The 23,715-nt window shown below is 39.0% G+C and overlaps 1 protein-coding gene across 2 annotated transcripts in view; it reads left to right on the plus strand.

The window, feature by feature from the left end:
• CSNK2A1 (casein kinase 2 alpha 1) overlaps positions 1-23,715 on the plus strand; it is a 50,391-nt gene that overhangs the window by 17,155 nt on the left and 9,521 nt on the right. For both annotated transcript variants that reach the window (XM_040638110.1, XM_040638109.1), the window contains exons 2-8: positions 9,012-9,221; positions 11,226-11,337; positions 15,609-15,710; positions 16,217-16,267; positions 17,599-17,658; positions 19,139-19,222; positions 23,215-23,325. In XM_040638110.1, the coding sequence (XP_040494044.1) occupies positions 9,121-9,221; positions 11,226-11,337; positions 15,609-15,710; positions 16,217-16,267; positions 17,599-17,658; positions 19,139-19,222; positions 23,215-23,325 (621 nt within the window). In that variant the 5' untranslated portion in view covers positions 9,012-9,120. The remainder of the gene's footprint in view (positions 1-9,011; positions 9,222-11,225; positions 11,338-15,608; positions 15,711-16,216; positions 16,268-17,598; positions 17,659-19,138; positions 19,223-23,214; positions 23,326-23,715) is intronic.

Consider the following 23,715-nt stretch of genomic DNA (forward strand, 5'->3'; position numbering starts at 1 on the left):
TTACTCTGCATCCTCACCAGCTTTTGGTATTCTGTTTTTATTTTATTTTATTTTTAAATTTTAACCATTTTAGTAGATCTGTAGTGTATTTCAGTTTTATTTTATTATTTTAAGATTTTATTTATTTGTGAGAGAGCGTGCGCACGCATGCACGCACACAAGCAGGGGGAGCAGCAGGCAGAGGGAGAAGCAGGCTCCTCACTGAACAAGGAGCCGATGCGGGGTTCGATCCCAGGACCCTGGGACCATGACCTGAGCCACCTGGGCATCCCTTCATTTTTATTTTAATTTGACTTTCCCTAATGACTGACAATACTGTGCGTCTTTTCATAGGCTTATCCATAGATATTCTTTTGCAAAGTGTCTGTTCAGATCTCTTGCCTGTTTGTTAATTGGGTTGTTTTCTTATTGTTGAGTTGTTTATATATTATACATAATAAGTCTTTTATCATATTTGTGATTTACAAATATGTTTTCCCTATATGTGGTTTATTTTTCATTCTCTTAACAGTGTTTTTCACAGAGAAGAAGTACTTTAATACTTGATGAGGTCCAGCTTATCAATTTTTATTTTTATGGATTATGTTTTTGGCATTATGTTTTAAGACCTCTGCCTAATCCTATTCCCAGGCCCCGAGGTCACAAGATTTTCTTCTAAAGGTTTGAAAATGTTAAATATTTTATATTTAGATCCACCATTCATTCCAAACTGTTTCTTATATAAGGTGTTTGAGGTTTAGAGTGAAGTACATGATTTTGTATATGGAGGTTCCAAAACCTTTTACAGAAAAGATTACCCTTTCTCCATTGAACTGCCTTTGTACCATTGTCCTAAATCAGTAGGCCATATTTGTATGGATCTATCTCTGTATTCCCCGTTCTGTTCCACTGGTCTATGTTTTATCCCTTTGCCAGTACCACACTGTTTTAACAACTATGGCTTTGTAATAATTAACTTAAAATTTGTGTGATTCCTCCGCTTTATTTTTCAAAACTGTTTTGATTTTTCTAGTTCATTTGGATCTTTTTTTTTTTTAATCCAGTCTGACAGTCTTTATCTTTACCTGGATAATTTATTTCATTTATATTGAATATAATTAGTCATATTTCAGTTTAACCTTTATCTCACTGTTTATGTTCTGGGTTTTTTTTCTTTTTAATTTTTTTCTTTCTTTTTGGGGGGTTCTTTTTATCATTCAATTTTTCCCCCTCTTTAAAAAGTTTCGAAGTACATGATATTTTTGTTTTATAAGTAGATATCATCATAGATGATATAACTTGGAGCCATAATTTACCAAAGTCTGGGTTTGCTTGAACTTTCCCATACATTTTTGTTATTTTTGCTTTTTCTTTTCTCTTTCAATGCAAACCTTCCAGATGGGATTATTGTTCTTTGTCTTCTTTATTTAGAGTTATTTGCTGGATATAGAATTATAATTTGGCAAATTTTTTTCCTTAGCACACTGCAAGTATTAAATTGTCTTCAAGCTTCATTGTTGCTTTTGGAAAATCAGCTGTTCTGAGTTGCTTCTTTGAGTGTAGTCTGACTTCTCTGCTTGCTTTTCAGCTTCTCTGCTTTGATTTTTCTGCTGTTTTATTATTGTGTGTTGTGGATTTCTTTTTTATCTTCTTTGGAATTTGTTGTCTCCTGGAATGTGATTGTGTGATTGCTTCTGGGAAATTATCAGCTATTACCCTTCTTTCAAATACTGCCTTTGCCCTGTCCCATTTTCTCCTTTTCTTGTAGTCCTGATCTATAGTATATCAAACCATTTCACAATTTCTTTTTTAAAGTTCTATTTTGTTCTTTTCACTTTTTGAAATCTAGAGTATCCTATTCCTGCATATATTCTGAAGCTTATCTCTTATTTCTATAAGCATAGTCATCATGGTTATTTGGAGTTTGAGTTTGATAAGATCAGAAGTCTCTGTAGGACTTTTCTGTTCTTTTTCTGCCAGTTTTTACTCTTGCAGTATTTTCCTTCAGTACATAGTTCTTTGATTACAAGTTGCATATTATATTTGAAAAATGATTTGTAGGAATCATTTGAGGCCCATAATAGCTAGGTACTTTTTTTTTTTCCCACAGAGAGCTTATTCATGTCAGGTATCTGGACATCACAGGTCCAGGGACCACCTTAAAACAAGCTTCATATCTGATACTCCCTCCATACGGATGTAGTTCTTTCCTGGCTCTTCCACTTACTCTTCACTCTCACCCTAAGGTTGTAACTCTCTGAAGTCAGCTTATTATGAAGGTCTCCTTTTAGACTTCTCCCCTTGTGAGGGCCATATGCTTTGATATCCGTCAGGACAAAATTCTAATTTTTAGGGATCAAAAAAGACCCTTTGGGCTTTCTTGCTTCCTTCCTTCCTTCTCTGGATTCTCATTTTCTCTTCGCTGTAGGCTATAATTGTTTATCTGTTTTATTTAAGAGAGAGAAAATGAGAATGTGTATATGTCTGTAGGTGTGAGAGTGAGTGTATGTGTGTTTAATCCATTCTCTAGCTGTTCTCAGTGGGAAGATTGACCCAAATAACCTAGCCCACCATTACTGAAAACAGGAAAATTACCTGCTGAAATCTTGGTTCCTTACTTTGAAAACTGAGAAGTTCCAGTTAACTTTCATGCATCTAAACCCCCTAGCTCTTTGTCCTTTGTAGGCATTTTGCTTTGTGACCTCTGTAGTAGAGCTTCCCTGTATGAGTGGAGAAAGAAAGAGAATGAGATCTGAACTGCAATGGTTGTGAGTTAATAATTTCTTTTTTAAGGCGCACATTAGTAACAGTCGCGTAGAATGTACTAGTATTCTCTGAATCTGATATAAAAGGGTTTTGCTAGGGGCGCCTGGGTGGCGCAGTCCTTAAGCGTCTGCCTTCGGCTCAGGGCATGATCCCAGCGTTCTGGGATCGAACCCAACATCAGGCTTCTCCACTAGGAGCCTGCTTCTTCCTCTCCCACTCCCCCTGCTTGTGTTCCCTCTCTCGCTGGCTGTCTCTCTCTGTCAAATAAATAAATAAAATCTTAAAAAAAAGGGGGGGTTTTTGCTGATCTGATATATACTTCTTATAGGGGATGACGAGTTGTGCCAGCCTTTGGTAATTTTAGAGTATAATGTTACAGGTCTTTAAAATTCTTAACTTGTTTAAAGTCTTGTGCTTTACAGTTTCTTGTTTTACTGTTTTTCATCTGAGTAGTTCCTATGCATCCTTCAAAACTAAGCTTAGATATTTTTTTCCTGGCAGCTTTCCCCAAACATTGGGGTACTCCATTAATATTTATTGAATGAATGATGGTGGGTGAGGGACTTAAATTCCCTTCAGTGCCTGCAGAGCACCCTGACTTAATTCTTTCAAGCACTGATCACTTGAGATTGTGGTGGACTGTTTCTTTGTCAAGGGCAGAGATGGTTTTTCTTTATTCTCCAGGGCCTAGAGAAAGAATCGCTTCCTGGCAATTGCCACACATTTTCTGGTACATAATAATTGTTGAATAAATGCTTACTGAGTGAACATTCTGCTTTTGATTTGAAAGGAAGAGAGGATCAGGGATTAAGGGCAACTATGGACATACGAAACAAGTAACTCAGATAGTATGAACTACTGGTTTTTTGTGCTCATTTGGCCTTCTAGGCAGTGCCACTTTGAAAGGGGGAGAAGGTGGGGCGCCTGGCTGGCTCAGTCTGTGGAGCGTGTGACTCTTGGTATTAGGACTGTGGGTTCGAGCCCCACAATGGGTGTAGAGAGTACTTAAAAAATTTTTTTAAAAAGAGAAAGAAAGGGGAAAAGGCAAGTTTCTATGATTTGTCTTTACTTTGACAAGGTGCAAGTATAGTTATATTTTCCCTGAGTGAGTTCTACAAATCCTATCTCTTTTGCCAGTTTATACTGCCTGATTGCTAGGAAGAAGAATTCATTCTTTGCAGCAGTGCTGAGAAGGTGTTGTTTTCCTTATACAACTGCTTTTCCTCTGAACGAGCAGTCTTAAATCATGCAGTCGGTGCAGTGTAAGCACATTCCGCATTCTTGACTGTAGAAATCTTTGCCCTGTCTGATTATGAGATCTTGTTCATTCACTGTGGTTGATTTAGGGGTGGGAGGGTTTTGTGGGTTTTTTTTTTTTTTTTTTTTAAGATGGAGACCCTAATACACATCAGGGTTAAAAGAACTAATAAAACTTTATTAACATTTGAAATCAGACTTAATTTTTTAAATTTAAAGTTGGAGAATACCCTTTTCCAGTTCCACTAGGGAATTCATCTGTAAAAATACATTGGCACAATCTATAGTTCACTGGCCCAAATCCAGCATGTAATCTGATTTTGTAAATAGTGTTATTGAAACATTAAAAAAAATACATTGGCACAAATGATTAATCAGATACACAGTTTTCTGGTATTGGATCATTTACTGAACCTCTAATTTTGTTTTTAGTTGCTAGATTGAAAAAATATGGAGTAGAAGAGATAAGAGGGGGAGATTTGTTGAGGAGGGCAAGAGGAGTGTTTATTGAAAATTCTATATTCCATTTATGTTGATAAACATATGATTTTGGCAGTACACATTTTAACCTTATGGTTAGATGGAGTTTTCATTTCCTTGCATTTTATTAAAGAATAGGTCAAACAGAACTGTATACCTGTCTTGGTTGTAGGTGTGGTCTGACTTTAGTAGGGAAAATTTTGTTGACAAAAGTTTTCAGTTGATTAATTGGCTTCTGTTAGACTAAGCATTGAAGAAACAAAATGTAACCATGTCTTCAGAATCAGTCTGAAGGCTTTTTAGGTAGAAGTAGTCATATGAAATCATTAACCACTGGAGTTACACCTCCTTTTATGCAATTACATGAGAACAGGAAGGATGAAGTTAGGTCATTTAAAATGGAAATTATTGGGAAAGTTAATACTTTTTCTGTAAGTCAGATTTTCTTAAGGTATGCTTGTATTATAAACACTAGATAGGAAAATTGTCCTTCAGGATATCTAGGACTCAGACACTTTACCTAATTTCTAAACAAGCCATTTGTAAAAATTGCTAAAATAAGGTTTTTCCAGTATTCTCTTAGTTTTAATTCTTGTGGGGAGAAAAAGACAAATCTTAACCGTGGCCCCGTTATTTAACAGAGGAAGCTATAATACTGGGAGAGAACAACCCTTGAGTCGGCCTTCCGGTTCTCCTAGCTGCGTACCACATGGCCAGAATAGGGGCACCCTACCTTTTGGAGGCAGACTTCATTTTCATTTCATTTTTTGAAAATAAACAAACCTTGATTTGATCAACACACTCTGCAAGATGCAGAGCGTTGAACTGGGTACTGTAAAGTCAAAAGATAAATCAGACATGGATCTTGACCTCAGAAAGCGAAGCGTCTGTTAAGGAAATTAAGGTTTGAAGACTGCTGTATATGAGATTCAAAGTGATAAGTTCTATAGGAATGAGAACACTGGAACCTTGTAGGCCAGCCACCTTAGGTTTGAATCCCAAACCTCTGGGTATTCATGGCCAAGCTCCCGAACTTATTTAGGCTGTTTTCTTATTTGTAGGGAAGGGAAGGAAATGTCTGCCTCATAGAACTGGGAGGGTTAGATATTTAAAGCTGAGAGGCTCTTTTAGCTCCAGACTTGCAATATCTGATTGCTTTTCAGTATCCATTTTAATGTCTCATCCATTTTAACCTAAGTCCAAAACCTGACCTATGAGCTCTCTTCTAGAAGTTTTCTGTCCCCATTGAGTGGTATCAAAAGTCCTTCTAGGGGCACCTGGGTGGCTCAGTCGGTTAAGTGTCCGACTCTTGATTTTGGTTCAAGTCATGATCTCAGGGTTGTAGGATCAAGGCCTGCATGGGGCAGTCTGCCTCTCTCCTCCATCTACCCCTCCTCCTCGCTCTCATGCTTGCTCCCTTGCTCTCCTGTGCACATGGTCTCTAAAATAAATAAAATAAGTCTTTTCTTTTTTTTTTTTTTAATCTCTCTAGCCAGAAGTCTGAAAGTCATCTCCCATTATCCAGTCCACCCGGAGCTATTGATTTTATACCACAAATTTTGTTCTTCAGATTTGTGCACTTAGCTCCATTGCTGTCACCATAGGTCAAGCTTTCATCATCACTCTTGGATAAGCTATTGTTAACAGCCTTCTTTCTCCCAAAATCTGTTCCTCTGCTTTTCCCACACCCAGCCAGAGTGAACTTTTCAAAATGTATACATGGGTCACTTTTCTGCTTAAAACTCCTCAATGAGTTTCCATTGTCCTTAGCTGCAGATAAAACCTTAAAGGCATATTTGTCTCACATTTGTTCTGCCTTTTATTCCCAAGGCCTAACGGTATTTTTTCATAGTAGATGCTCATATATTTAAGGGATGGACAAAGGAAGGAATGTATGAAAGAACCAGCCAATAATTGAGAAATTTAGCCCATCGCTTTCTTTCATGTTAGTCTGTATATGAATATATATACACATTTACAGAGGTTGCAAGTGAAGTGCTATTTCTTAATAAAATAATGTTTATCTTTGATGACTTCCCTTATTTTTTCGTATCCCCATCTTTATCCCCAGCCTATCACTCTCTCTCCCCGTCCCTCTTTGCACCATTTTATTTGTCTGAGGTTACTGAAGAACAATTAAAGAACTCTTGCATTTCTTCTCCCCATGTAATGAAGCCCAGCCATTTGACGTTCATGTGAACAGTTCTCTTAGTGTAAACAGATTATTTGGTTTGCGTGTTAGTAAAGTGAAGCACCTCTTCAGGTGCTGTGGAACTGCTAGTAGTCCTCCCAGTGGGGAATCCGGTCCACCAGTTCATAAATTAGGTCCCAGCTGATGAGGCACAAAGCTGCAAGGGTCAGTCAAACAAGTACTTGAGACTCTCAGGAGTTTCATTAATGAATAGTCTTGCTCTGCTCTTCACAGGAAATGCCAAGGCCTTAAGAAAGCAGAGGAACAGTGGGTGATAAGACTGAAAGATGCACAAACTAGTAAATGGGAGTTGGGGAATGTTTTCCGTGTGACTCAGGTGATTTCCAGGAAAAAAATGAAGTCTCACTTTATAATGTCATGTCCACCCCTGATTTGGCCCTCCAAGGCTGGAAGTTAGCCACAGCTCCTGTCATTTTTGTATTTACTCAAAGAAAATATGGTTAAATTGATAAATTTTATGTTTTACCACAGTTTTTATGAATAACATGTTTCAACAAAAATAAGAGTGGTACAAAGAACATCTGTATCCCCTTTACTCAGATATACCTATTGTAATTTTTTTTAAAGATTTTATTCATTCATTTGAGATAGAGCACAGGAGCTAGGGGAGGGGCAGGGGGGGAGGGAGAAGCAGACTTGCCACTGAGCAGGGAGCCCGATGCGGGGCTTGATCCCAGGACCCTGAAATCATGACCTGAGCCAAAGGCAGACGCTTAACCAACTGAGCCAGCCAGGCACCCCGACCTGTTATAATATTTTCTATTTTACCTTATTTGCTTGTGAGTGTATTCTTGTGTACACCTAATCTATCATCTAAATGTCTTGTCATTTGATCTGATTGTGTGTGTGTTTTCTGTTTGTGTTTTGTTTTTTAAAGGCAATAGGTTTTGTTTTGTTTTATTGTTTTTAAAGATTTTATTTTCGTGCTCGTGCACCAGCCGGTGGGGGCAGCAGAGGGAGCGGGAGAAGCAGTCTCCCCACTGAGCAGAGATTCCTAACATGGGGCTCAATCCCAGGACCCTGAGATCATGACCTGAGCCAAAGGCAGACACTAAACTCACTGAGCCACCCAGGCGCCCCTAAAGGAGATAGAAGTTTATTGAATATAGTGCAAGGGAGCAGCAGGCAGGACAGCAGAGGAGAGGCTGTCTGCCGTGGGGCAGTGGATATGATAGTATTGTTTTTTATATAATTTACCCTGCTCCGGTACAGGATACAGTCTAGGGATAGGACAGTGTGTATAGTCATGTCTCTTCCATCCTGCCTTCCTTTTTTATGTTTTGTAATAGTGACGATTTTGAGTACAGTGTATCCCCCCACTTTCTATAGAAGTTGCCTCGTTTTCTGTTTGTCCAATGTTTCCTTGTAATTAAGTTGAGATTACACAGTCTGGGCCAGAAAACTGCATAGGTGATGTGTTCTCAGGTTATGAAATCTGGAGACTCAGTACATTTTTAATTAAATGCAGAGTAAAGGGACTCAACAAATGCTATAGGAATCATTAAATGGAGATAAATAGATTGGAATGGTCAGCGAAGACATCACAGTTTACCAACTAGGTAAACTTAATTTACCGATTAGGTAGAAAACATGTTTCTAAAATTCACCACTTTTCCTTCTATGTCAAATTTAGCATTAGTTCAAGCAATATGTATTACTGTCTTCTACCAGTATTTATTAAGCTTGCTCCTGTATTAAATAAATCAAGAGGAAATTATTTGTTTCTAAATTTAATGAAATTGTGTCTTTCAGATGGTAATTAAGGATCTACTGATTATTATGCAAGGTTCCCCAAATGATATGGGTCTATATAAAAAGACATTGAACTTTAATGTATGAGAACAAGTCTTTATTCCCTTCCTGGTTTCATCAACCATTAGAGTCAGGCTGACAGTTTGTACTCCTGGCTTTGCCACTCTTCTAACACTCCTACTTGAGCCATAGAAAGCTGTTCTTGCCAGTAATTTCTGTGCATTGTATAAATGGTAGTAATATTGATGGGTCTATCCTTGATGCCATTTTTCCCTTCCAGGCTATCTTAATAAAGAACATCCAGACTTTAGATGAGGTAACAAGCTACTTCGCAGAATAGGATTAGGGCCAATTTAATTTTAAGTATGTTTTTTGAGTTTATTATTATTATTTTCTTTCCAAGTTACAGGAAACACTGTGGTAACACATTTGGGATCTAGTCATTGGTTAACAGATAGAGGAGCCAGAGGTATATTTGAGGCCATTATTGTAAGATGAATTTTTTTTTCTTCCCATGTGCTTTTAAAAAATAATTCCTTGGCCTTTATGTACTTTATGTTCACAGTTTAAAGAAAACAGGTCTGAAACAAGGTCTTACCCCCAGCTGCTTCTGAACACAGTGACCACCAGATCTCCAAACATCAAGTCCACCTTCGTTCGCCAACCTGTCTGACATGTCGGGACCCGTGCCAAGCAGGGCCAGAGTTTACACAGATGTTAATACGCACAGACCCCGAGAGTACTGGGATTATGAGTCACACGTGGTGGAGTGGGGGTAATTGTTTCCTTTTACTTCACTGTCCTCGCTCAAAGGGCTGACTCTTGTGGATTTTTTGAATTACTTGTATCAGGAATCCTTCCTGACTGTGCATTTATAAACCTCAAGATTGAAACCCGATTTGTGTTTACTTCTGCAGTAGAGAAGCAAGGTATTGCTTTGGCAAATTAAGTGTTCTGATGGGCTTACCATATAAAAATTATTTCCGTCTCTTATTCTTTCCTTGGACTTACATATTCTGGATAAAAGGCGGGTATCAAAGAGTTACCTGTCAGCTCAGCTCATCTAAGGGCTTCCCACTTAGGTGAGAATTAATACTTGAGAGACTTTAAAAACACCAAACTCTTACATAAAATATTTTTGAGGTCAGAGAGTGTTGTCCCATGATGATACTGAAGGATAAAATAGTTCTCCAGAAAGATGTCCTCTTTCTGATAGAAGCAAAATTAAACCCTTATCAACATTTGCCCTTATCATGAGGCTAGCCATGTGTAACATGGAATTCAGCCCAAATTCCATTTTGAATAGTTGCAGTCTACCTGAACAGCTGTGTTTGCCCCTCATTCTCTGTGCAGTCTCTTTTGGATGTTTACATCTGTTGTCCCAGCATGTATTTAGTTAATTGATCAGGTCATACTTACTGTGATAAAAGCCTTTTGACATTGAATGCAAAAGAAAGTATTTGAAAACACATAAAGCTACAGCTCCCTTATGCTACATTTTATATCTGTTCACATGTGATGTATATAACCTGTAAGTGGTTAAAGGGAGTCTCTCAAAATTGGCATAAGGGTGTATTGTCATCCTGATGGGACCATGATTTTTAACAGTAAGTGCAGCGCCTCTGCACAAAGAGGCACAGTGTGTTTCAAAGAGACCATCAAGAACCAGTGGTATAATATCAGTAAATGTCATTATGGATATTCTAACACTTCCCCTCATATCACAGGCTTTGGAGTCTAGGAATACCTGTGTTTTGCTAAGGAGATTTCAACCACTCTCTTCAAATTGAGTGCTTTGCACTTGGTTCCGCTTAACTAACACTAAACAGCCCTTTTGAGTTTTTGGCATGGTGCTGTTTGCTTGCTTGCATTTGTTTTCTGTGTCCATCCCACAGGAGAATTCAACCAGAACTAAGAGCTTCCTTCCCCTAGACCTGCCTTAATACATTGTCTGTTGTCCTTAGTACCTTTTGCCTTGTCTGTTCATTCACTTTCTTTTTAGCTGCTTGAGAAAAATGGATGGCTAATTTGTTATTTGGATTTTCAGTGTCTCCAGCAGGAGTAAATAGAATTTAGGCCTTATTAAAAGGACCATGTTTGTCATTCTTTAAAGCAAAGTCATCTAAGTTGTAATCAGAGGCAGGGAGAAAATGTTGGCATTTCCCTTATTTTTTGCCTCTGATGGTGCTAGTGGTCATGGAATATGGGTAAAAGTGAGGAAGGGATCCCTAACTATGGTTCATGATCTGTGGTGTGATTTGCAAACTCCACTACGTGGACTGTTCTCAGGGCTTGCCTTGGAGGGCAGGTGGGAGGTCAAGCCTATATGTTGAAAGCCACTTACTTGCAAAAAGGCGCATTAAAAATCTGCTGCTTCCAAAGTGTGGCTGAATTGAAATATTTTTATAATACGTTGACTTTCTGCTGGGTCAGGCATGAGAGGACAGGATATATAAAAATTATTCTACAGGGGAAAGCTATCTGTTGTTGGACACACACACACACACACACAACAAACCCTAATATAAGTGAGCTATGTGTGGTATGTCAGTAGAAATATAAGCAATTGGAAAGAATAACTGAAAGGCTTAAATTTTTCTAATTTGAGGACTTGGAACACACATTTTTAATTAATGGCCCAATTTTTTAAATACAGAGATTATTTGAAATACCTTTTATTTCTTTTACTCCTCCTGGTAGTAAGAGTTTTTAGAGTTAATTAGTGCCCTATAGTTTGAACTTTTAAAATCATTGTGACTTTGATTCTTTCTGTTTACAGTAATCAAGATGACTACCAGCTGGTTCGAAAATTAGGCCGGGGTAAATACAGTGAAGTTTTTGAAGCCATCAACATCACAAATAATGAAAAAGTTGTTGTTAAAATTCTCAAGGTGAGTATAAGAAGAGAGATTATAATTTCAGAGATATTTGAAATTAGATCTTTTTAAGTAACAGTACTTAAATTTTTTGAAATACCTTTTAAAAGTAGCATTTGAAAGGGTTTGGGGAGTGCTTTAACCTCTTTATTTTATTGTATCCTGTGAAATTGTTAGAAGAGGTTCTCTTTATTTGACAGATCAGGAAACTGAAGCAAAAGAAGCGATTTGACTTAAGTCATACAGCTAGATAGTGGTAGAGGAAGAGAGGAAAGGTTCAATCTTCTTTCTTCTAGGTTTTGCCTAATACTGATTTCCTAGATTTTTAGTTACAGTGCATCGTTTTGTTTTCAAGAGGTTGTTACCTCTTCTGTGTAAGGATGACAAGTCAGAAATGCAGGCCTTTAAATGGCCGGCAGATGCCATCCATGTAGCGAGTCGGACGTAAGTTCCCATGTCTGGAGGATGTAGGTGATGGGTACTGCTGCCTGTGCTCCAGCTCCGGCTGATAATTGCTTTGCCGTAGTGCAAGTCTAGTGTTGCTTGATGCTCTTTTGCAAAAATAAAGTAGAAATTTATATATATTTATATGTGAATTACCCTGATTGTTAAATGTTGGCTCAAGAGTTTTTAAAAATGCTCTACAGGCCAGGTTTGGCCAATGGGCTACCAGTATGCAGCTTGTAAGTTAGTTATAACTGTACTGTGCAGTAACTTAGCATATAGTTCTTGCCGTAGGAACTTGTATATATTTGACACTGAGAAGCAGAGGTTCCCAGACTTTCTCAATTTATAGCCACCCATATTGTTTCAGTAACTTTTAAGTAGTTAGGTCCAAATAACAAGTGTTTATTTTAGCTTGGGTGCCATTTAAAATGTTATGTGCATAAATTGAAAGAAAGATATAATTTTATTCTTATATAGCCATAACTGATTAGTATTGGGATATGTACGTACACCTGTCAATCACTGAACAGCTTCTCAGATGTTGGAATAAGTTGGACACCAATAGCTTCATTTCCTTTTCAACCTTGATTTTTGTACAGTATTTGCTTTTTATCACAGCAGCAGCTGAAAACCCAGCTACACAAAAATATGCCATCAAAAGGAATGCAGTACGATCTAATGTAGAAACTATGAACTACCTCACGCCGGTAGTATGCTCTGTATCTGGCAGATATTGTATGCTAATTGGTATTTCTCTCAAAAATTAGAAATTTCACAGAGCGCCTACGAATTTGCTAGGGTGCCATGGCACACCTTTTGGGAATCAGGAAGTTGAAGTGTGTATATCTGTCTTACCACACATAGAGAACTAGGCTGGAAATCAGAACATGTGGATTCTAGTCCAAACTCTAAAAGTAATTAACTTGGTAGTCCTTTTAACCTAAGATGTTTGCTCATCTGTGCAAATGAGATGATCTTGCTTTCCCTGTCTTTCTCAGAGTTGGTATGAGGAGCAAATAAAAAATTATATATAGAAATACACTTTGGAGGCTGAACTTCTGTGTAACTGTAGGATCATACTTATATGGAAAGGGATATGGGATAAAGTGATAGGTTATGTAGAGTCATATAAAAGTCACAAACAGTAGGTTTCACAGTTCAGAAGAAGGCGGTGGTTAGGAAAAGCTCCCAGGAGCTGTTTTCAGGCCCTGAATCTCAAAGGAAGATTTGGATAGGTGTGGGTGGGAGTGGAGAAGCGGTAAGTGTGATTTAGAATGCACAAGATAAGAAAAGCGGAAGAAACAAGTGAGAATTGTTTCGTGTAGAAGGTGTCGAGTGACCATACAGGGGAGGGGAACTTGGAAAGGGAGATTAAATTGGTGGTCACCTGGAAAATACCATCTCTGCATTTCCTTCCAGTCTTAAGTTTTGTGATTTTTATCTCTTCTAGGTTGTTGGGAGTCATTGTATTGGGGGGGGGGGGTGTTGAAAAGACTTTTCAGCTCAGTCTTTTCCCAACTGTACTGTATATTTTACTGTAATTATATAGATGGTTATAAGTGTAGATGAAGTTCATTCATAAACTGTATTTAAAATTTTTAATCTCTCCCACCTATTTATTAATACAGAATAGTTGCATTGACCACATTAAATTAGGCTTTAAGTCACCTGCCTGGTCTGTCACAAACCAGCTTTGTAAATTTATTGATTTTAAGGATTCTGTAGAAGAAAAGTTTCATAAACCAGTAGCTTTCCACCATAAACTGGTAGTTGGGAAATAGTGATTTAGTAGGAAACAGGGGATAGATTGATGGGTTAGTCCTTGGAGGGTAGAAAGATCTCCCAGATACTCTAGCAGGTCAAAAAGATCTGATAGTTCAAGCAAAAAGAGAAAACTTCTAATCAGCCTTCTTCCCAGTCAGAGTGTATTGAGTTCTAATAACAAGGCTAAGAGCTATGGATTGAATTAAATGCATACTGTGGGAGTCTCTATTAGTAACAGTTTTCATTTATTGTCTACTTTGAATTGACCCCTGTTCTAACTGGTATTTACATTCCAACAGTTCTTCAAGGCAAGTGTTAATTCAGAAACGTTTAAGTGCTTTTCCCAAAGCTGCATAGCTACAAAGCCAGATTTTGAGGATGGTGTGTATCCAAGACTTGATTGCTTGTGTCTGTACCACATGTTTAGGATTTTAGGCAAGGTTACAAGAGTTTACAGTACGGTGTGGTAGTTCCTAGACCTGGAGTATCAACCTAGGAAGTATCTAAGAATTGCTCTCTAGCTCCGTTCTCAAGATTCTGATTCAGCGGTTCGAGGTGGGACCTGGAAAGCTGTGTATGTAAAAATCCAGGTGACTGTTGATCATGAAGTTTAGTAACTGCTAATGATGTTGATGAAGAGATGATACATACTTAAAACAATTTCTAAGAATCATATGCAGTGTATCAGTAGTCTGGGGTGACTGACACCCTAGGAAAGACCTGCATACACGGTCCAGGGTAGCAGACACAGGCCACATGTCGTTACTGAGCATTTGAAATGTGGCTAGTGCAAATTGAGATATGCTGTGAGGATAAAATATACTCCATTTCAAAGGCTTAGTACAAAAAAATACATATACAATTGCTTATTAGTAATTTTTTAAATTGAGTTACATGTTGAAATGATAAGAATTGGGATATATTTTTGTTAAATGTATTGAAATTAATTTTGTCTGTTTCTTTACACTTTTTTAATGTGGTTACTAGAACATTTAAAATACACGTGGCTTGCATTTTATCTCTTTTGGACTAGCACTGCTTGAGACTATTTAGAAGAAATGCTTTGTGGAGGAGGTGCAGTTGGGCCAAAACCCTCCTCAGAAAAATGGAAAGGATTTCTTTCTGTATGAGGACAAATGTAAAAATGATGGGTGAGGTCAAAGGAACATGGAAGATAGACTCAGGGGACTCTGCAGAGTGGTATTTTTAAAAGGGAGGGAGGGGTTCATTTTTAGAAATACTGGCAATAAAGCTTGACAGCTGTTATGGGTTTTGTCCCAGCCATATTCAGATATATGTTCTCTTGTTGATCATTTTTACCTATAATGAAAGGCTTAGAGAACTTATGTAATTTGCTGTCGGCACACAGCCAGGAGGTAATGAAAGTGTGATTCACCTTATACAGTCTGACTTCAAGACCAGCATTTAACCCACAAAGTTATGCTGCACAGAGATGGTTTGACCATCCTGGCTGTTGGTCCTGACTTCTTTTAAGGTTTTATTCATTTAATATATTTTCAGGGGGCGAGAGTGTGCACGGGGGAGGGACAGAGGGAAAAAGAGAGAGAATCCCAGCAGACTGCGGTGAGCACGGAGTCCAACACGGGGCTCAATCTCACGACTCAGATCATGACCTGAGCCGAAACCAAGAGTCAGACATTCAACCAGCTGAGCCACCCAGGTGCCCCTAGGGTGTTTATAGACTTAGAGGAAGGACTGGAAAGAGCCCATGTTTCATCTTAATTGACAGAGATTTTCATAAGATACATCTTAGTGTTACCATTTACATTCCTAGTTTGTATAGTTTTAAAAAGTTAACATGCTAAGATTGACAACTGGAATTAAATGCTAGTTCTGCAGAAGTCTAGTCTTTGGGATGAAAATCTTTTTTTTCTTTCAATTCAACATTTGCTAAGTACCGCAGAATACCTGGCACAGGGCTAGGAGAAGGGGATTCAGAGATGAGACGGACACATGTCCTTCCTTCAAAGAGTTCATAAGTAAGCCATTTATGTATTATATTACATATTGAAATACTCTGAAATAATTTCACTGATACACTTTTACCCTTTTAGCCAGTAAAGAAGAAGAAAATCAAGCGTGAAATAAAGATTTTGGAGAATTTACGAGGCGGTCCCAATATCATCACACTGGCAGACATTGTAAAAGACCCTGTGGTGAGTATAGTAGGCGCTGGTAAGGCCCACCAGGGCTGAGCTGGTGTTTGACCCAGAGCACAACTGGCCTCTTTATTTTCCCCGTTAAGTCCTGCTTTAAAAGTGCTTAATCAGTTATACCATTTAACTAGCTTGGGTCTTTCTTTCAAAGAGACCTCCACCCACAGACTATTTCTTATTCTTCTAGGCTAAGAGACTGATAGCACTGGAAACTGAAATGTGTTAATCCATTTTGCAAACTCAGGTCCGATGCCGATGGGCGATGGGCGCATTGTCGGGCTGCCTAGAGCCTGGTGAGACTTCAGCTCCATGTCTTCTGTTTGAAATCCATCCCAAAAGTGACCTAAGTGTGGTGATGATCAGAGCGGGGAGGGCTTGTAGCAGTAGAGGGTTTCCTACTACTGAGGCAAGGACTACCAAATTCACCACGTAGTATCTGCAAACATTGTGCCCGCTAAAGCTGCCAGGGCTGTTGCTAATGTGTGTTTTCTTTTTCTTTCCCCTAGTCACGAACCCCTGCCTTGGTTTTTGAACACGTAAACAACACAGACTTCAAGGTATAATATATAACCAGCCATTTCGAGGTGTTGGGTTTTTAGACCACATAGAAAGCCTTTTAGCAACGTTACTGTTAGAAGAGCTTCCTTCTAACTTGCTTAAAAAGAGCTTTTCATCCTTATAGTGCTGAATTTTAAGGTAGAGAAACTCCTGCACAAGAAGTATCCACTTTCCACATCTTGATATTCTGCTCTTTTGTTTTGTGGTCTTTTTAATTACCAGTACATTTACTTCTCACCACCTTTACCATTCATCTGACAGTTTCTGCAGATGTCAGACCTAATAAAAGGCCACAGCACATGTTCAGTCAGGATCTGGCTGTAGGGCATTTCACTTTAAAACAACTGTATTCAAGAAGGAATGTATTTTATATGTACAAGCAAGGACTGCTTATACCTTGGGATTCCTCAGAAACTCTGGGCTATAGATCTTAAAAGAGGGTTGGTAGAGAAGGGTGGCGTAAAGTCTGGTAATAATACAAACCTCTACAACAGATCTCTGACTTCCATCCCATCCAGTGGCCTGCTTATTTCAGATAGTTCTTAATTCCAGTACAGCACAGGAATATGGGCGCTCTCTTGGGTTACAAGCTGTGAAGTTATTTGACTTGGCCTTTGCAGCAGTCCAGTATTAAGAATGTTACATATCAATAAATGGGTGAATCCTTGGCTGAGAGGAGGAAAAAAGGAAAAAGAACTGTTTTAGAATCAGAACGATTACTTAAGGAAAACTGTCAGGGTATATCACTAACCATTTAATGATATGTAGATGTAAAAAAAAAAAAAATCTTCAACTTTTTGGAACCTGGAAAGGATACATGACAGTTGTTTGGAGTTTACTTTCAAACTGGGACAGGAATAGTTCTGTTAAATTGACAGATTTGTCAGCAAGCCATCTTGCATACCCACTGGTGATCCACAGTGCCTGTAATTTGTAAGCCAAAAATGGATTAGTTCCCTACTCAGGAGGCTATATATTTGCCAAAATGCCTTGTATGAGAAGGTCTGGAGATAAATGAAAAGCAGACTAAATTGCAAATGTATAACATCAATGCATGTTGCTTATATAAATTGATATGTTCCCAACAGTGGATTATAGCTTGAGCAGCGTAGGTTTAAGTAAGTCTTCACTTTTACATATAGAGTTAAGGACCCAAAGTGTCTCCTTTAAAAAGCAAATTTTCTGTTGGGGAAGTAGAGACCGGTGAACAGACAGATCTTGGAACAGTAGCAAATGAGCCAAGTCTTGTTTTGAATTACTACAAAGATAAGAAATTGCCTTCCTATCAGCATTATTTTCACGGCTCAAATGTTGCATTTGTCTTTAACAGCAATTGTACCAGACGTTAACAGACTATGATATTCGATTTTACATGTATGAGATTCTGAAGGTAAGGGAACCTGGAATACTAAATATCTTTAGTTTGATCTTCCTTTTGTTAAGTAGTCCAGTTAACTGTGGAAAAGCCAGTGAGTTACCTTTGAAAAGCATGTTGAAAGAAAGGACCTCCTCATAGAAAATTTTAGTAAGTTAATAACATCAGAGCCTGTGTGGTAATGTAAGCATTATGGAATAGAGTCCAGTAGGAATGTAATTTAGAATGCTTTGGAAACGGCATTTAGAAGTGAACTGGGAACCCTTTAAAAAATACTTGTCATCTTTGTCGTGCTCCTATGAATGTTATAATTAAATCGTCAAAACTTACAAAAATAACTTCTAATACGCTACCTTCTGGTATACTTTATTTTACTTAAAATTCAACAAGTAAAACAGTAAACTAGCTCAGCCCTCAAAGGGTCATTGTCCTAAGGATTACGTAAATCTCTTCTTAGAGATTGCTGACTTAGAGTGGACTTTGATTTCTAAAGTGGGATCACCAGTTACCTTGCTCCTAATAGGCATTAAGATCAGCTTTACAGATGAGAAAATTGCTAAGAGGTGGCTAAAGTTTCTTAAAAATGAGGGGTGCTATAAAGCCTGCATTTGAACTTTAGTAGTGCCCTAAAGAGACCATGCCAGCAGAGATACTTGATCTTTCCGTTGGCTCATGCAGTATTGTGGCAAGCAGGACTTCACAAAGTTAAGGATATACTTGTCTAGCCCTGGGAACCATAAGAACCCAAGTTGTTCTTCAGGAAGGACGAGAACTTGGCCAGTGACATCAGCTGGCTTGAAGGCTGGGATTAGCAAACACCAAAGGTTATGCCGCTCAATTCACCTTAGTTTCAGATTGGACATGGTTTTCAAATCAGATTTGATGTCATAAATCAGGTACAGGGACAAACAGTAAAATTTTTGCCTTTGTGGGTCAGAGGGTCTTTCTCACACTCCTCATATCTGCTGTGGCAACACAGAAGCAGCCAGAGACCGTATGCAAACAAATAGGTATGGCTGTGTTCCAGTAAAACATTATCCACAAGAACAGGCAGCAGGCCACATTTGGCCCATGGGCTGTGGTTTGCCAACCGCTATTGTGGACTCTTAGCTATAAAGGATTATTGTTCTTTGAGAGTTTTGTAGTACAGACCAGTTTTCTTCTGAGGGGTGTATGTTTGTGAAAGTAATCCAGCCTTTGGGTAAGCAGGAAAGATTAGAAATAATGCAATTGGTATACACTTTGGGTGTTTTCGAACAGAAAGGAAGTTGAAACAACAGTGTAGGAACAGAACTTGAAGTTCAGAGGCTGTGAGTTTGCTTGACTATAGGATCTTGAACAGGTGTCTGAAGACTAGCATGGGAGTGATTGTCCTAACCTTTAATCCCGGGAGTGAGGCTAGAAGGAAAACTATGGAGTAAAAGGTTAGAAGACTTTATAAGAAAATCACTCTTCAGCAAGCTAACTCTTTCTTTTTTACCTGTTCCTTCCACAGGCCCTGGATTATTGTCACAGCATGGGTATTATGCACAGAGATGTGAAGCCCCATAATGTCATGATTGATCATGAGCACAGAAAGGTAATGTGATAGACTGCCAAGTGTTATTTGTATGATAAGAGTTATCAGCCCATTTTCAACATCTGTCACAGTCACACTGGTACCTATTAAACACTTGATAAATGTTTGGTAAGTGAATGAACTCATTAACAAATCAGAATGCTGAAATCAATATTCATATTTCTAAGAATACTATCAAGAAGGAAACAGATTTGGGGCACCTAGGTGACTCAGTAGAGCATGCAACTGTTGATCTCGGGGTTATGAGTGCAAGCCCCACGTTGGGCATAGAGATTACTTTTGGGCAGGAAAGCTGGCTTCTGGTTTCATTTATTAAATAATTAGTCTCTTGGGGAAACTCCTTTCTCATTTGCTTCCTTTTTCTTACTGGTAAAATGGGTATAATAATACTTGGTTTGTGTGCCAGTAGGTTATTGTGAGAATTAAGTATACACAGTTGTAGTGCAGATAAAATATTCAGAAAATGCTGCTGCTTATTAGCAAGTGTCAAGAGGTCCCTGAGCTCTACAGGTGATTTTAGTAGAGCTGCACTGACCACATGGCTTTATAGTCCATTTTTTAAGGTGATCAGCCCACCTTTTGTAGGCAGTGATGGCTATCCATTGTAGACTTCGGAGACATAGTTGATTTATTCATCAGCTAATAATTCTTTCAGACTCACACTGTGTAAAAAGTATTGTTCTAGAGGCTAGAGATGTAGGTGTGAAACAAATAGACAAAAAAATTCTTGTCCATAGGGAGCTTGCATTTGTGGGATGCTGGTGGGATAAAAAGTTAAAAGTGATATGGAAGAGGGACGCCTGGCTGGCTTGGTCAGTTAAGCGTCTGTCTTTGGCTCAGGTCATGGTCCCAGTGTCCTGCGATCAAACCCTGTTTTGGGCTCCTTGCTCAGTGGGGAGCCTACTTCTCTCCCTCTGCCCCTCCCCAACTCCTGCATGCATGCGTGCTTTCTTGCACACTCTCTTTCTCAAATAAGTAAAGTATTTAAAAAAAAAAAAAAGATGTGGAAGAGAAATAAATCATGAATAGGGAATGGTGGAGGTTACTGCGGTTTTAAACAAGGTTTGTAAAGGGAAGGTTTCATTGGGAAGGTGACATTTTAATGACACTTAGAGGGAACCAGCCATGTAATCACAAAAACAAATGTGTCCCAGGTAGAAGAAATCGCAGGTGCAAAGGCCCTGAGGCAAGAGTGTGTCTGGCATGTTGGAACAGATAGAGCTAGATAGAATGAACAGAGGAGAGGAACAAAATGAGATCAAAGAGGTAAAGAGAACCAGATCATATAAAACCTTAAAGATCATTGTCAGCCCTTTTCTCTGAAGATGCAGAGTTTTTTTGCAGGGTTTGAGCAGCAGGTTGACATATTCTCACTCATATTTTTAAAAATTCATTACGTATCTGTTAGAACAATTAAAATAAAAAGTGGCACTACCACATACTGGCAAGGATACAGAGAAACTCGATCTCATGCATTGCTGGTGGGGACATGGAGTGGCACAGCCAATTTGAAAAATGCCAGATTGGGGCACCTGGGTGGCTTAGTTGGTTAGGCATCTGCCTTTGGCTCAGGTCATGATCTCAGGGTCCTGGGATCAAGCCTCACATTGGGCTCCCTGCTCAGTGGGGAGTCTGCTTCTCCTCCCTCTACCCTTCCCCCCATTCGCGTGCATGCTTGCTCACAAATCTTTAAAGAGGAAAAAAATGAAAGTTTCAACTAGTGATAATGCATCACTTGGTTGATTTCATGCTGAGGGGATAAAAGCAGTCATTAAAAGTTACACTAATGAGTCCATTTTCAAAATGACAGAATCGGAGCTTGAGAACAGAGGAGTTGCCCCAGGGGTTAGGAGGTGAAGGGGAAGATATAGCACAAGGGACATTTGTGGTGATGAAACAGTTCTGTATCTTCTGGAAGTTCTATGAGTCTACACATTGATAAAGTTGTAAAGAACTACACACCTGCATGTGTGTAAAACTGGAAAATAAGGTCTGTCTGAATCGTGCCAACCAATATCGATCACCTGGTTTTGGTACTGTACTGTAGTTACGCAAGATGTTCCCATTAGGGGAAATTGAGTGAAGGATTTACAGAACATCTCCAACTTTGTGTGAATTTATAATCGTTTTTTAATGAAAAGCTTTTGCTTTGTGGAGAACAGAGGTAGAGAACAGGTGAAAGCAAAGAGACCAGTTAGGAGAAAAGGCTGTTGCAGTAAGTCAGACAAGGGGTGGCGATGGCAGTGGATGTGATGATTATGGTCAGAATATGGTAGAGCCAATTGACAGATTTGTGGTGTGGTGTAAGGGAAACAAGAATCCAGGGTGAACATTTTTTACCTGAACGACAGCATGAATAAATTACCTTTAACTGAGAAGGGAGAGGCTGAGTGAAGCAAGTTTGCAGGGAATAATCAAAGGTTTGGTTTTGGAGCTCCTCAGTGGTTCAGTCAGTTAAGCCACTGACGTCAGCTCAGGTCATGATCTCGGGGTCCTGGGATCAAGCCCCTAGTCCCTAGGGAGTCTGCTTCTCTCTCTCTCTCTCAAATAAATAAAAAAATCTTAAAAAGAGAAAAAAAGTTTGGTTTTGATACGTCTGTTACGTGATTGCAAGAGTCAGCTGGCAGGAGGCATGGGCCAGAGAGTCTGAGTGGAAAAAGCTGAGGTGCTGTCTGTGAAGCCACAGACCAGAAGTGGTCATCTGGGAGTACTTGTTCATAAGAAAAGAAGGTCAAAGAGAGCTCTGAAGCACTCATGTTAAGGGGTAAAAAGAAAAAGCATACAAAGGTTATGCTTTCTTTTGTACCTTTTGTTACATTTCCCTTCGTGACTGAAACGAAACACTGTACCTAGTTCACAGTGAACTTACAGAGATGGTGCGAGAGTGCTCAGGCGCTGCTCAGGCCCTGCCGCTCGTACTTCACATCATTGCCATGCTTTGCACAGTGGGCAAGTAAGGCTGCCTCTTGGGCTTGCCTACTTCTTCTTCGATTTTGTGGATACATTTTGATAGGAGCTGTTTGTGTGGCTTTTCCCTTCATTCACTCAGCAAATTCTTTTTCTTAGGAATTTATGTATTTATTTGTTTATGTGTTTATTTGAGAGAGAGAGCGCGATCTTGGAGAGGAGCTAAAGGAGGGGGACATGCAGACTCCGTCTGAGCATGGAGCCTGATGCAGGGCCTGATCCCACAACCCTGAGACCATGACCCGAGCCAAACTCAATGAGTTGGATGCCCAGCTAACTGAGCTACCCAGACACCCCACAAATATTTTTCTTCTTGTACTAGGCATTATGTTGAATTCTAAAAATTGCAGAAGTGAATTACACAGTCTCTTCCCTCAAGGAGCTTACAATACATAATTGAAAAAGAAACGTAGAAAACAAACAGTAAAGAGTTGTAGATTCTGTGAAGTATATTTGAGGTTCAGGGGGCTAAAGGCAAGGGTTAGTTCTACTTGGATAATTAGAAAAGACTTCATTGAAGGGCTGACTTGAACATCTCAAAAGATTGGGCTACGTTCATTTAGGAGTCTAGGTTGGACAGTGGAAGACATTCTAGTCAAAGGAGCAGTTAGAGAAATTGTGCAGAATTACAAAATGAGATGATGTTTTTCAGGAACTCTAAGTCTCACTGGAGCACAGGAGCTAGATATGGAGAATCCTGTATGCCGAGCCAAGAAGTTTAATTTTTTTTTTTTAAGATTTTATTTATTTGAGAGAGAAAAGCATGAGCACAAGTCTGGGAGCCCAGTGGGGGGCTCAGTGTCAGGACCCCGTGGTCATGACCTGAGCCGAAGGCAGGCAGCTTAACCCACTGAGCCACCCAGGTGTCCCAAGAAGTTAGATTTTCATTCTAAATGCACTAGGTAGTCACTGGAAATGTTTCCATAAGAGAGTGACATGGTATTTTTAAGAGTACTCTGATGGCAGTGTGAGGGGTATCTTGAAAGATAAAATTGCTCATGATTTATTCTTTTTTTTTCTTTCAGCTACGACTAATAGACTGGGGTTTGGCTGAGTTTTACCATCCTGGCCAAGAATATAATGTCAGAGTTGCTTCCCGATACTTCAAAGGTCCTGAGCTACTGGTAGACTATCAGGTGAGAAAAGAAGGGCAGATAAAATTTCAGTCCTGTGTTTTTCACTTAATTTGTGAAAAATGTCATTTTGTGCTTTTGAGGAGGCTATTTATGCACATACATGGCTGTCCTTTTCATACAAGTATAAAATAGGAATCACTTCAGTTCATCCATCCTAACTTATGTTGTTTTTATTGTCATAATGTCAGGAGAATAAGAGTCATCTGCATTTGATCTAACTGAAGAGAAGATACAGCAAAGATACTTTTTCTAATCAGAAAGTCCAGAGCTAGTTTGAGAATTGTGAGCTAGGTTTAACCAACATTAAGGTAAACTCAAAAATGTTTTCTTGTGGTTTTCCTAAATTGTATTCTAAAGACCTTCTGCTTACCAAAAAAAAGAGGAAAAAGC

The sequence above is a fragment of the Ursus maritimus genome, unplaced genomic scaffold (assembly GCF_017311325.1).
Source record: "Ursus maritimus isolate PB19 unplaced genomic scaffold, ASM1731132v1 scaffold_22, whole genome shotgun sequence".
Taxonomy (NCBI): Eukaryota; Metazoa; Chordata; class Mammalia; order Carnivora; family Ursidae; genus Ursus; species Ursus maritimus.